General features: G+C 39.7%; 3 protein-coding genes and 1 long non-coding RNA gene across 7 annotated transcripts in view; 2 read left to right on the top strand and 2 right to left on the bottom strand.

The window, feature by feature from the left end:
- Positions 1–635: 635 nt before the first annotated feature.
- Positions 636–7,542, top strand: dhrs7b (dehydrogenase/reductase (SDR family) member 7B). 2 transcript variants are annotated; one of them, XM_027014616.3, is made up of 7 exons: positions 645–703; positions 1,149–1,306; positions 1,390–1,505; positions 1,765–1,975; positions 2,957–3,049; positions 4,999–5,151; positions 5,259–7,542. In XM_027014616.3, exons 1-7 carry the CDS (start codon positions 687–689, stop codon positions 5,462–5,464), a joined length of 954 nt encoding a protein of 317 aa, XP_026870417.2. In that variant the 5' UTR covers positions 645–686; the 3' UTR covers positions 5,465–7,542. The 2 variants fall into 2 exon arrangements, with proteins under 2 accessions (XP_081567316.1, XP_026870417.2); XM_081711190.1 differs by lacking the exon at positions 4,999–5,151 and having other exon boundaries at positions 636–703.
- Positions 7,543–7,887: 345 nt separating this feature from the next.
- On the bottom strand, positions 7,888–10,980 carry tmem11 (transmembrane protein 11). Of its 2 annotated transcripts, XM_027014619.3 has the most exons (3): positions 10,826–10,919; positions 10,285–10,331; positions 7,888–9,347 (listed from the first exon to the last, which is right to left on the bottom strand). In XM_027014619.3, exons 2-3 carry the CDS (start codon positions 10,329–10,331, stop codon positions 8,831–8,833), a joined length of 564 nt encoding a protein of 187 aa, XP_026870420.1. In that variant the 5' UTR covers positions 10,826–10,919; the 3' UTR covers positions 7,888–8,830. The 2 variants fall into 2 exon arrangements, with proteins under 2 accessions (XP_026870420.1, XP_026870421.1); XM_027014620.3 differs by lacking the exon at positions 10,285–10,331 and having other exon boundaries at positions 10,826–10,980.
- LOC145657018 (uncharacterized) overlaps positions 10,399–14,388 on the top strand; it is a 6,573-nt gene continuing 2,583 nt past the window's right edge. The window contains exons 1-2 of the long non-coding RNA XR_014122790.1: positions 10,399–10,692; positions 12,367–12,469. This is a non-coding gene — a long non-coding RNA (uncharacterized LOC145657018). The remainder of the gene's footprint in view (positions 10,693–12,366; positions 12,470–14,388) is intronic.
- Positions 12,163–14,388, bottom strand: part of natd1 (protein NATD1) — a 2,753-nt gene continuing 527 nt past the window's right edge. The window contains exons 2-4 of one of the 2 annotated variants that reach the window (XM_081711193.1): positions 13,527–13,645; positions 13,338–13,402; positions 12,163–12,453 (exon numbers count right to left, since the gene is read on the bottom strand). In XM_081711193.1, coding sequence (XP_081567319.1) covers positions 12,363–12,453; positions 13,338–13,402; positions 13,527–13,645 — 275 coding nt within the window. In that variant the 3' untranslated portion in view covers positions 12,163–12,362. The other variant, XM_027014621.3, reaches the window with a different exon arrangement.

Raw genomic sequence — 14,388 nt, 5'->3', positions numbered from 1 at the left:
GATCTTGATTAACTTAAGCCAGTTAGATTTATTTATTAATTTTTTTAATTTGAAAGTTTTCCAGCATTAAAAACAGCCAAGTGAAAATACATTCCAGTCATCTTAATTTTAGACAGAAAATACATATTAATATACTACCATAATATGCCCTCTAGTAATAAAATCATCGAAAACACTACAAACACTAAGTTTTATTCTATGTATTTTGAAGCCAGTAATTGGTTGGTTGAAATGTTATCCCGTGTTGATGCTTCTGTTTGCCTCTGATGTAATGAATGAATGTTTCTGATGTAAATAGACTGTAACAGATTACAGTATTCACTGCGCTTTTTAAAATAACATACTGTAAATTATTTGGATTATTTATTAATTTACATGTTGCAACGTGTTCTTTTTTTTATAACTTACAAGGCGTCTAAGCTTCTTTCTGCTGTTTTGAAGATATCTGCATTTGTAAAGGGGTTTTATCCCACCCTGTAAAAATAGAGTTCCAGAAACAAACATGGTTCTTGTTGTCTCTTGATGTTTGCTCATTTAAAACCACCAGACAAGAAAATGATGCTTTACTGTTTGACAAGAAAGACCAATAGGACTTGTGCATGCTCTCATTCGCATGGGTATCACTGGTTACTCCATCCCGCTTGTTACTGGGCAATAAAGGCCATGTTCCTTTGTGACGTGATCACATGGGTCTTAGTTTCCGGTAAGTAACTTGCAAATATCCATGTAGCTGGGCTTTTTTTGCACACAAAATGCATTTTGAAAATGGTATAAAGACGAATGTTTTAGAATATTCATAATTCAGGTTCCGAAATGAGGCAAACATATTAATCTTCATGAATAACCTGGTTCTACGAGACTGCAACTGTAAAATGAATTGGCTAGCTACGATTGCTATCTATCGCTCAAGCTAATGTTCAGTCTGTACTGCCCGTAAACAAATAATTTAACGTAAATGAGGAATTATACGCCTTTGCCTATTAGCTAAATATGTCAGGATATTTGACGTTGCCTTGTTCGCTAACTAACATTAGCATACAGATGGGGTTGCGAGAGTTGTAAAAGATGACCAGGGCACATTATGTTAAAATGCTGAAGATGGAAGTACAGATAAAATAGAATATTTCTGATTTGTGTGTGTATACTAGCCAAATGGAACGGTCATTAGGTGTAGGCGTGGGGGCACTGGCTCTGGGGACGGCTGGCCTACTGCTTTTATTAAAGATCATCCAGAGAGCGAGAGGCAGGCAAAATCTACAGGACAAAGTCGTGGTCGTCACTGGAGCCAGTTCTGGCCTGGGCAAAGGTAATAAGTACAAACAGACTACACATGAAATAGATATAATGTGAAATAGGGTCTGACGTGTTCGCAAATGCCTGTTTCCGCAGAATGTGCACATGTGTTCCATGCTGCGGGGGCGCGGCTTATCCTGTGTGGACGGAACCAGAAAAGATTGCAGGAGGTTGTTCAGGAGTTGGAAGCCGTGACAGATGGAAAAATACGGGTACACACAGTTTCTCTCTCAGACACACCCCAACTCTCCAGCTCTCTCTCTCCATTTCTCCAACAAATATATTTTCAGTTCTTGCAACTAAAGGTCTATTTTATACCTTAATTGTATACATTGCATTTTCAATACGTGTCATTTAAAACGTGTGAATATTTTTAAGCTATTAAGAATATAATGAAAAAGTGTTTATGCACAGTTTTTCAGTAAGGCTCAGTAATGTTCAAAGCTGAGTGGATCCCGTTTGTGTGGTCAGACCTATATACCCTGCATAGTCGTCTTTGACCTCTCCGACCCGGATACAGTCTCCAGAGCAGCAATAGAGATTCTGAAGTGCCACGGCCACGTGGATGTGCTCATTAACAACGCAGGCATTAGTTACCGTGGCAGCATCCTGGAGACCCGTGTCTCAGTGCAGAGGGATGTCATGGAGACCAACTACTTTGGCCCTGTTGCTTTTACTCAAGGTACATTTTGCTTGCTAGGTAATCGTTAATTGTACTTGTAACAGTGTAGCTTTGTAGTGGAATACCTGTGTAATTATGTGTCTGATTCAATGTAGTGTGTAAAGTAGCAGAACAGTGATTTTAAGTAATGAGATATATGTACATATATTACTTTGCTTCTATATATTTGATTATATAAGAAGAAACACTTCACAAAATGTCTAAAAAGGCCAACTACAGACAATATGGTAACCTGAGGAAAATGCCTTCAACAGTGTTCAGTTATTACTCTCAAAGGAATTAATTTAAGCAGCAGTATATTATACAGGGCTAGATTTAGCACTTATTTTGGGCCATAGGCTATGAAAAAATAGGGACCTTTTTAAAGTGTAGATTTTATATATGCAATATAAAAAACAATGACCATATAATGAATTGGTCAGTCTTAAGCAATAAAAAGTATTTCTACACTCATTCTATTGCAACAGAAAAATAAACAAAAAGGATTGACATGCAGTCTGAATAGGACTATAGCCTAGTAAAAGATCACTAAAGATGCTGGTTGCTTGACTTCTGAAATACATCATTAATTTAAAAGATTTATAAATGATCTCAGTAGGTTATGCTTGTTTCTCCTGCTGAAGTTTTTGTTTGCAGGCCCGACTCTCACTGTCCTAGGATGTGCCATCACTTAAAACACTAGCTAGTTTGCTAGTGATGAAATCCTAAATGAAAAATAGAACCTAATAGTAAATAAACTTTACATTTTGTTGGAACTTTTATTTATTTATTTTTAAATATCTGGTGAAGCGAATTCTTGCTATGTTTGAGGTCCTAGGCTGAAACATGTATAGCCAATACAGTTAATCCAGCTATGATGCTATATTATATAGTACTTACATTGCTATATCAAAGTACTTAAATTGTCAGAAGCAGTGCACACCCATACACAAGGATGTTGCTTACATTTTTCTGTCTCTCCTTCCCTTCCTGCTTATCTAGCTGTTCTTCCATCCATGGTGGAAAGAGGTAGTGGGCACATAGTTGCCATTAGTAGTGTGCAGGGGAAAATCGCCATCCCCTATAGGTCGGCATGTGAGTACACACACATCCAAATATTCATATGCATCCTTTGACATGAACATTTTGTGACTAGTGCAGAAACCTAATGTGCAAGTGTGTTGAAGGGCCTTTGTTTTGAATGCTGTTGTCTAAACTGCTTAAATTGAGGGCTTACTTTTGGAGACGTTGAGTGAAAATTATTGGGTAAATTTCCTATATAAAAATAAGAATTACCAATTTATGGACTATATTACCAATGAATAGACTTAAGTGTCATAGACTGTCATTGTTAATAACTGATGTCAAAGATTGACAACACAAGTTTGTAGTGACAAAAGTTTTTCCCAAACTTTTTGTTGTTAATGAAATCATGAGGAAACATTTATAATGAAAAGGAGATACTTGATTTACACATATAGAAACTGTAGTGGAAGCCTTAATTGCTGGCATTCACCGATGTAGTTATAAAGCTCAAATTCATTTAATAACAAAACAAAACATAACAGATGAAGCACTAAATTCTGAAATATGAAATAGGAGGTGTCATTCACAAAGCTCTATTTCCACTGAAATTAGTATATAGTATTAGCAACAAGTTCATATAGCATGGGACATGCTTTGCTGCCCTACTGTGTTTTAGCATATTGGTGCAATGTTTTAGCCTAGAAGAGACTATGGTATGATTTATGCTATGTAATATGTATACGCTGATGTGCCAGAAGTCATGGGATAGCAGTATGTAAATTGAATATGAAGTGTCTTTACCTCAGGATATGGCGTGGGAACACCCATACGTGTAAGTGTAAGTGAGGTGTGTGAGAGAGGTTGAACACAGGCTAGCATGCTCATATCAAGGCGACGTGAATTATCAGAACTCGAACAAGGCATGATCATGGGTGCCAGATGGATGATATATTTTATTTCTGAAATGCCACCCACAGTGGCTGCCCACGGTTGCTTAATGATCGTGACCGGTGGCATCTGGCTGGAATTGTACGTGTGAACAGACGAGCAAATCTAGCAGAAATCACATACACTTCTAATGCAGGCGACCCTACACAAATATCCTGCAGGTCAGTGGAGCTTTATTTAATTTCCATGGGATATGGGAGCAGAAGATCCACCAGACTGTCTCTGTTAACACCATGACATCACACACCTGAGCTCATGAGGTTGCTAGAGAATGGCAATGTGTGGCATGGTCTGATGAGTCACGGTACAAATTGTTTTGAGCTGATGGTAGGGTTCGTCTGACGCAGACCCCATGAAGCTACCAACCCCAGTCGTCGGTATGCAGGCTGGTGGTGGTTCCACACTGGTGTGGTGCGTGTTCCCATGGCATGGGTTGGGTCAACTTGTACGCCTGAACACATCATTTACTGGTGCCTGGTATGTTTCACTACTTGGTGATCATTTGCAAGCCTTCATGGACTTCATGTACCCCTATAATGATGGGATATTTCAGCAGGATAATGCACCGTGCTTTCGGACCCAAGTTGTCCAGAATTGATCCATTTACACCTACAAATACCACAGAGCTGTGAATGGCTATCCAGATGGCATGGTTCAACATACCTTCGGATGTCTTCCACCTGTGGTGGAATGTCAATGCCATGCCAAGCTGCAGTTGACTGGGCTATAAGTGGTCCTACATGATAGTAGTTCTTGTCCCATGACTTTTGGCACATCATTCTGTGTGTGTGTGTGTGTGTGTGTGTGTTTTTTTATTTATATATATATATATATATATATATATATATATATATATATATATATATATATATATATATAGAGAGAGAGAGAGAGAGAGAGAGAGAGAGAGAGAGAGAGAGAGAGAGAGAGAGAGAGAGAGAGTAGTTTGATGGTTGACGGTCAATTCCACATATCCACCAGGAACACAGTTAATACTGAAGTTTTAACTGTTCATTTACTAACACAGAGACTGTAAATAATGCATCCATGGGAATTTGCTCTGTGTTCAGATGCAGCATCCAAGCATGCAATGCAGGCCTATTTTGATTGCTTGCGGGCAGAGGTGGAAAGCTTTGGCTTACAGGTCTCAGTCATTAGCCCTGGATACATTAGAACCAACTTGTCAGTCAATGCCATTACTGGGGATGGATCTAAATATGGCGGTGAGATAATAAGATTATTGGTTCTGAGAGATATTTGTACTGAAGCATTTTAAAAACCCTTTATTTAAATTCTGATGCTTATTTTACTGTTATCCTTTGTTTCTCAGTGATGGACAGGACCACGGCAATGGGGTGGGACCCAGAAAAAGTGGCTCAGGCCGTTTTGAAGGCTGTCTGTTATCGACAGAAAGATGTGCTACTGGCCGGGCCACTACCTGCTCTCGCTGTCTACCTTCGTACGCTATGGCCTGCCGCCTTCTTCAGTGTGATGGCCTCTCGTGCCAAAAAGGAGCAGAGAGTAAAAGAACAGTAAATGCCTTACAGTGTTTGTCTTGAGTTGTTGTTTGAAAGGATTTGGTAAAGATTTTTTGTGTAGTGTTGGAATGGGTACAATAAGCAGTACAGGAGATGCAGAACGTGTTTGACATGATTTTCAACAGTGTAGATATGTAATAAAGCTGCTAAATGTGAATTAAACCAAATGGATCCTGAAGGTTCTGTAATTAATCTTCCTGCATTTCTGCCCTTCCCTGCTCTTTTGGTCATTCAGTGGATTAATCTTGTCCCTTTTCACCCAGTCCTTCTCCCCCTAGATCATGCAGTATCCAAATAACATGTGAACTTAAGTCAGAGGTTAACTAATAGGACATGTTCTTAAACTTCATGGGATTGCATTCCTTTTATGTCATTGTACAGGGCTGGATTAAGCACTTGTTTTGTGGCCTGCCTATTGACCAGGCCAAACCAACTAAACTGATCAACCCGTAATGAGATCAACCCTCTTTAGGCCCTGAGCTAATTTAGCCCAGATAGGAATTTAGTACAGCTGCTGTTTTGGTTGTTGGTTTTTTTTTGGCTTCCAGCTTGTTGGCGTTGAATTCACAACTGAAGTCCATTTAAATTTATTTCCCAATTTATGTCCTTTTTATACCCTAAAGATGGCTAGTTCCAGTTAACTGACAAAAGTTATAAAATAAATAATGCCATCCTATTGCCATCTGTGGGTCTTCTGTTGTGGTCTGATAGGCTGCCTAACTATCTGTTTTGGTCTAATAGGATGGCCAACATTTCACACCTAGCCTTTCAGAACATGACAATTTCATATACCCACCATGCATGTGAACTCAGTGTGTGTATGTATGTATGTGTATGTGAAGCACTTTGCTTGCACAGCTGATGAAGGACCTCTCTGAAATTTTGAATATCTCTAGATCTCTTACTACAGTACACTGCAGTTACTCACCTAGAATCTTCTTTGGATTTATATGTGCATATATTGGTATTGACAGAAGGCAAGACTACATTGCATTTTTGCTGAAAAATAGCCAGATTGTGATCTAATTCTGTTTTATACCACCTTGTAGTTTACTAACCCAATTACCATGTCCCTTGGGAATAGAGCAGAGAGAGAACAGTAGGAACAGATGCCACTACAAAGCTCTGTTGCAAGTGTGGAGTAGTGTCTGATAGCCATACAGAATTTATATACTAGTACCAGGGAAAAGATATTGAGTACATTTTGTACTTCTTTAAAGCACAAAATTGTATCCAAGCAACTGTAAATATTTAACATTCAAGTTTTGAAAAGAAATGCAGTTTCAAAGAGATTTTAGTTTATAGAATTGGGTTGTTGTCCATGTATAGTCAAAATGTTTTGACTATACATGAATGTTTTCCAGAGAAAGTCTATGGGAAGTCTACTGCCAGAGTACTCTCTCATACTAGGCCTAATCAAAGTCCAGAAAAACAAGTGTCAGTCCCCATATTGTAGTCTTACATGGCCAGTGGTTCCATCCACTGAAGTACTATTTCAAGTGCAGTTCTTTTTTGCCCAAACTCATTTGAACATTTTGGTAAACTCCCAACACTACAAACTCACCCATAAAAGGTTCTCTTAGAACCTTTAGTAAACATCCAACTACTAATTGGCAATTTATAGAGCCAGAATGCTGTTAAAAGGAACATTTTAGACACCGTGTCATCCGCTCCCACTAACTCATTTAAACTGAAACTGGCTTTCCAATCACAACTTGGTTCTAATCATAATATGGACTTTAAACAGTCTTGCTGCTGATCATATGATCTAGTCTCTGCATCCAGAGAGCTGAATCCTCAATTTATGAAAGTGATTCTTTAATATTTGTGTCTGAACAACTAATGTGCAAATATTTGAGTGATACTGTTTAAATCTCAATTTCTCACTGAGTTGATGTGTTAGGTTTTTATTAGGTCTCTGGAAATGCTGCAGTCTTAGCTAATGTTCAACACAAATAAAACTGTATTGTCCAAATCAGATCTCAACTGCAATTGGGTCATTTGCACTATTTTGTTATATGGCATCATTTCTTAAACACAAACAGGTATGAAGAGTTTTAAACACTAAAAGTACAAGGTAGAAATTTTACTGTTAGTGTGGTATAAATGCCACCTGTCCCCTTTAAGAAGAAGGAAGACAAGCTCCACTGAGCTGTCACTCAGTCTGAGACTGATAGGGTGATGAAGAACAGTACAGAATCATCTTGGTTCACAGGCTACACTGACTATAATGTAAGAAGATACAAGGTTTACTTTTACAAGACAGAGAGCCTGGGAACTTGATCCATGATAAATGAAAGGAATATTAGATATTCATGTTTTTGATGCAAGACCAGACTGAGCACTGGTCAAGTAATTGTCAATGTTTTTCTTTGTAACACTGTCTTCAATAAAAAAAAAAAAAGTCTTACACAAATAGTATGAAATTAATATGATGTCATTTACTGTCACACACAAAAAACACTGCATTTCAATAACCTTTTAGGCTGAAGTGACCCTGGCTTAATTAATATTGCCTGACAACCAAAGTCACAAATACCTTGCTTGCTAGACCCAATAACTGGATTAACAAACTGTACAGAAGTTTGAGTATTTTCATATAGGTTACTTTCAGAACATTATGTATACCTTGAAAATATATATTTTGGCAGTATTCCCCAACTCGAGGAAAGCCTGAATTAAAGATCAAATGAAAGATCAGCAGAGATTGCATTGAGGTTAAATCTCCTACTGTTTAATGAAAAGGTGATGCACCAATGCGGGGTACAGTAAAACTACACAGGGGTGGGGTGGAGGGGGGGGCGATTCAACGGTTATACTTAAAAGGTCTGTTTGTTTCCCCTGTCCGCCATGCGTTCGCAGTCTGGTGGGTTGTTGCCCAGGTGCGGGAGCACAGCGCATGTGGCAGGGCAGGGAGAGGCTGGGAGGATGCCAAAGGACAAGAGACCATGAAGGGTGGGGCAAGTGCAATGCTGATGTCACTTCAGAGTACAGAAAAAGAAGGGATGAATCTTCCTTCTAGTTTTACAATAATGAATCCCCGATCCACCTTCTCATCTATTCATCCTCCCATCCTATCCTATCTGATCCAATCTGACCAGTCGCTCCCTCACCATTTGAGAGAACAGACGGAAAAGTGTGAGGGGAAAAGTGCCTCGTTTCTTCACATTTGTTCCATTCTTTCATTTTTTTTGGGCTCCTTGCAGGTTGCCCTCTTCATACACGCGTCTTTCTGCCTGTTAGATTTCCACTGTGTCTGTGTGTTGTATGCAAATATTTCTATTTAGTAGTGCTTCTCATCTCCCCACAAGTGTGTGTGTGTGTGTGTGTGTACACATGTATTTGTGTGCGCGTGCGGTGATGCTCATACGGCATACAGTTCATAGATCTTCTTGGCGCAGTAAGCCAGGGCGGCGAGAGCTATTGTGTTGTGCAGTCTCTTTCTGTGCACATCGTCACGCCGCACCAGCACCACAGGCGTCGACGAGGTGAGTGTGTGCAGCGGCAACTGCGACAACTTCTGGCTGTCGTACTCCACCTGGTACTTGCAGCAGGGGTCAAACTGCCAGGATATGCCATAGAGGGCGGCGCAGGCCAGACTGAGTGCACCTGCTGGCAGTGCTACGTAGCGCGAGTAGTCGGTGGGAAGGGTGAGCGGCGTCAGGAGGCAGGCGGCCCCTGCCAGCACGGCCGTCTTGTGCAGGCAGTTCCCCACGGCTACCCAGCGGGCTGTCTCGTCACCGATGCGCGTGGGCTCGATCACGATGTAGCGATACTGTGCTTCCAGGGCCTGCTCCAGCTCATACTCAAACTGCTCCTGTGCATTCTCGCCATTGTAGATTTCGTGAACAATGTAACACTCTGTTGTCGCCATCACTCCCCTAAGGAAAAACAAAAAGGAAAGAAAAAAAAAACCTCACTCATTATAACTTCAAGTTATTTTACTCTGCTTATTTGCCTACAGATAAGATGTACATTTTTTAAAGGCATGTATTAATATTGTGTAAACCTGACTCTCAAAGTCTGAAAATTTGATAGAAATTATGAATTAACGTTCTTATTGGACTATGTACTCGTTTTATCTGAAAAAGAAGCAGAACTTGCTCACCTGTGGCCTTCGCGTATAGTCGACCAAAACCACGCTTCCCAGATAAAACTACTAGTCAAGTTTTAATGCGCGGACAGTAATAAAGCATTCAACTATCTAAACTAAATAAAATTACAGGTATTCATTTGTGCTTTGTGAGGTAATCTTGATTTGATAAATAAGCCAGAGCTAACAACTCCGCCAGGCGTCTCAACAGGATATTTCTGGAGAACAAATTGTAAGTTTGCACGCATAATTAGCGTTAGATATTCTAAGGTTTGTGTTTTAAAATATATTAACCAGGTAGCCAGCTAGCAAAAATATGTTTTAGCTAATTAAATTAGCTAACTAGCTAGCAATGAGAATTCCGGGGTAAATCAATCATGGAAATCGTGTGTGCACACTTAGAGACAATATTCCTGAGTAGGTGTTCCATTATAGTTGCCTGTAAACGTGGATACACATCTAGAGTAGACATTTTTGGTTTACTGCTTTCTGGACGTTAGCAAAAAGCGAGCTAACAAGCTAGCTACTTTAGGGAGCAAGTGTGAGCAAGTTATCGCTAGCAAGCTAACCAAAACATTACATGAGGCGAAACGAAACAATATTTTCAGCATTTTAACAGCTGTGTTAAACACAGATAAACTGAGTATTTAACGAATGCTTGTTGTTCCAAATGAATATAATAATTCGTTTATAATGTTTCAATCAAATGTTTAAGTGTAACTGACCTCTCCCTGTTGACTGGGACACCGCGCCTCCTTCCCAACGACGCCATCTTGAAAAACGGGCGCATTGGTGTTAACGTAAAAGTTTTGGTGGCGCACTATGGGTAATGTAGTATTCTACTTACTATGTTCTTAAACGGCTCAGAGCAAATGCTACCCATCCCAAACTACACCTCCCATTAAGCAACTCACTCGAGGCACCCACTCCTTCAAAATTGATGAGATATTTATATCCGTATCGTGTCCATTTAGAGGACAGCTGTGTGCAACATATAGAGGGCAGTGCAAGAAGACGATAGACGAAGTACCTCGTTGATTAGCTACCATAATGTGACGGCACTATTCTTGTTTATGTTTTGATACGTTCGACGATGACCAATCGAATGCAAGGACAACACTGTGCAACTATCAGTAGGACGAACTACTTCTCTTTGTGCAAACATTGCAAAACAGTGTGCATTTACAAATTTATTTGTACGTAATACCCAGCCCTTGATTTGCTCTATGAATTAGTGTGACTTGGAAACACTTAGCTAGGACTTACCCATACTGTGTTCTTCCCAGGCTTTGGCAGTGAGCTCCTTACCCGACCTGCAACGAACTTGTACGCGCAGTCTTACAACCAGTGCTCAGTAACACGTGCACTCTGGCGCTCAGTGTCTCCCTCTGTATCTGCAACTTGCATAACACTCGGGCGACCAGGCCGAAATCTGAAATGCAGTCTATGTATTGAGCGCTTGTACTGCTGTAACGCCGAGTTGGTCAAAGGACAAGCTTTAAAATAATTTCCCATAAGCGATTAATTTCGATTTTTATTTGATCATTCTATTCTTGTGTAGTTAGATATTTTGTTTGTATTCATGACTATGGAACGTATTGATGCTCTTGCAAAAATGAGTAAGTTTGCTATAACAATGAATAACGTTAACCTAAAAACAGCCTGAGCGGTACTGCGCAAATTGTTCCACGGCGTCCTTTAAGCGGGAGGACAGGAAAGAAAAAAACGAAGGGCCCTGTTTTTCTTCATGAATCTGATTGGAGCTGCTGTTACACGCTGCCACCACCTCATTGGTTTTCTTTAATCTCGGAAATGGAAGCTAAAATGTTGACGCTTTTGTTTTTTACATTTGGGGAATGCGCTCTTATACCGAATTACCCTGGTAGTAACCAAGATGTCGACGGTAGTTTGAATGATACACTGCAGCCAGAGTAGTGACACTTGCTGGACACACTCACGCCCGCCTTTCCAGGAATTACCAAGTTTGTGTTTGGGAGGTTTTAAATGCTGTTTTCCACTGGAATCAGGTATTCTGCTGTAATACCCTTTGCTTGTTGGCACGGACAGTTCACGGTCTGCTACAATTGTTGTAGGATAATTTTTGCCCTGTATTGTCCTTTTGGGTGAATGTAATTTGTAAAGTAAACGCAACTGTGATTCATAATTCCCACCTCCAAAACAGTAGCTATTAATGTTCGTGCAAAAAGGTGAAATGCTCAAATGGGATTTTTTCTTTTTTGTATTATTCAGCTACATAAATTTAAATTTTATTAGAAAACAGCAACAGTGGTGTATTAATTTAACCTCTGAAAAGTTATAATTGGCGTTTACACACTAAGGAGGTCAGTTATTTTTCAGTAGGGAAAAATGAGACTAGGTGTCTCAAGACAATCCATCAGCGACTTAATAAAACAATGCGTAACTGTCTTTGATATGAGAATATAAAAATCTTGAGCTCAAACATCTCTTGATGGACACCTTCCTGGTTTTACAGTCCAAGAACAATTACATCATTCACTGCATTTTTTTTCCTTACTAATTTTTTTTGTTAAGATCATACTTACTGTATAAACAGTAATATGGACTACAACATTATGTGGTACATATATTTCTTTATTTAAAAACATGAATATTAATATAGAGTACATAAATGTGTAAAAACGTGAACTTCAGGCATTTTTGTCTGTACATTACAAGTGACAACCTTTAACAGTCACAGAACAGACTACATCAAGTCTCTAATTATTTAGATGTGGCCATTATTATAATCAAAGTCACTGATGTTGCTACTGATGTTTGCATTTCAGGGTAGACTGAGCACCCTACTGAGCCTGCCTCTTGGCAGATGTGCTAAAGGCTGTTGGAGGCTTTCAGTGACACCATCTCTGATAAGGCTGTGGGAAAAGGAAGGTATGGAGTAATGTACAGACATAAACCCTCTACACACATGCACTCTGACATGCGTGCACACACAAACATTATCTCACAAATACACCTTTTATGCAAATAAACCCAAGAGCACATTACAGACTCCATGTGCTGAAGGGCAGTATTGTGTGTTTAAAGTGTCGTTCCTGAGAGGTTCTGCTCTACAGGACAGAAAGGGATTGTCTACAGGAGTTTCGACTCCTTACTGGCCCTAGTTTTCACACAGAAGCACACATGCACACAATACACAGTGGCTGTTTAAGCACGTTGGTGACCAGTGCCGTCCCCCATTCACTGATCAGTTATACTGTGCAGTATGTTTACTTTAGTGCACAAACGTGAATATGTGTGTGTCCATCCCTCTGTGAATAAGCACCACTGGACCTGAAGGCATTGGGCTAGAGAGCCTGTAAAGTGTAACAATACTGCAACAAACTAAAACAGACTTGTTTTCAATGACTGTATTGGCTGTTATCCATGGAATCCTCTGTGTTGGTGAGGATATGCTATATCAGTCCTGAGTGCTGCAGAAACAGGCCCACAAGAAAACACCCAATTTTTCTCCCTCTTCTAAAGAATGCATGCTTCAAAGCAAACACTTCTACAATCTCGCCTGTGTAATTGCAGATAACCTCTGTCCTTTTCTTGCTTATGTGCAGTATCTCTCTGTTCTGTTTCCAAAGACCAGTTAAAACATTTGGGAACACACATCCATCCCCACCCCCTGCCACAAATGCCCCTCCCACACAAACCACCCAATCAGTAATGAGAGACTTTCACGTCCTATAGCTATCTCTCTCAATGGATGATGTGATCCAGGTAATGGGGGTGTGGATTTTCTTTGACATACTTTTGAATGTACCAACAGGTCAGGTGAGCCTTGAGGTCTTCTTCAACCACGAAATCCATTGCAGCCTAAGAATAATACAATGCATTAACTTAACAAAATACATTTCTACCTCTGAAAAAACACACAATCATAGGGTCCTCTCCCACCCCAAGGTTCACAATTAGTTGTTGGTATACTATAATACTCAACCTTAGCCAGGTCCTTTGCAATGCCTCGTCCTCTGTAAGCATCCGGAACCTCAGTGTGTTGCAAGTCCACCGTCTTCTTCCCCACATATTCATACAGCAGTACTGCCTTATCATATGAGCCTAGCATACAAAAAACATGAGAACTATAATGGTTTTCAAAACCACAGATACAAAACATAGAAGAGACGTGGAGGGCATTGTTATTTTGGGTCTGAACTGGATTCTGAAAGTTCTTTAGGGGATTTACTAATTGGTCTTAAATTTCTATGAATTTGAGGTGAAGAAGTAGTAACGCTACCGCTTCATTTTGGAATACTTCGACTAATTCAGGTATCTTTTTACAGATAAAATGTCTTAACAATAAGTCAAATGAGGTCTGGCTAAGCTACAGTTGAAAAACAGTGAATCAAGGTTTTGTTTAATAATAATTTCAAACAAACTATGAACATATGCCACAAACGTATTTAAGAACGTATTCATATACGCGTCAACAACTTTCGGGCATATATTGACTACTAGCGTTGACTAAATTTTTTACATTGTAGCTAGTTAGGCTAAGCTAGGCTATTTAATATAGCTGTAGAACTTCTCTAGCTAGCTAACTAAGTAGTTGGAATTGCCTATTATAGCTTAGCTGAGTCTCTTGGTCAGTTTAAATACAATAACCACAATACCTGGCCAGGTGAACATTACTGGCTATCTAGTTAGCTAGCTAAGTAACTAGCTAGCTATGTTATTGTTTAACTTGCACAGGCGACAGTAGTTAATATTCCATAGATCAAAACGCAAACACAGCTAGCTAGCTAGCTAACTAGCCAATGTCACTCGTGTGCTACGCTGAATAGCCCATTATGAAAACAAAG

Source organism: Electrophorus electricus, chromosome 3, assembly GCF_041902795.1.
Source record: "Electrophorus electricus isolate QZ-2024a chromosome 3, ASM4190279v1, whole genome shotgun sequence".
NCBI classification, from domain to species: domain Eukaryota; kingdom Metazoa; phylum Chordata; class Actinopteri; order Gymnotiformes; family Gymnotidae; genus Electrophorus; species Electrophorus electricus.
This window is presented reverse-complemented; position numbering and strand designations above follow the sequence as displayed.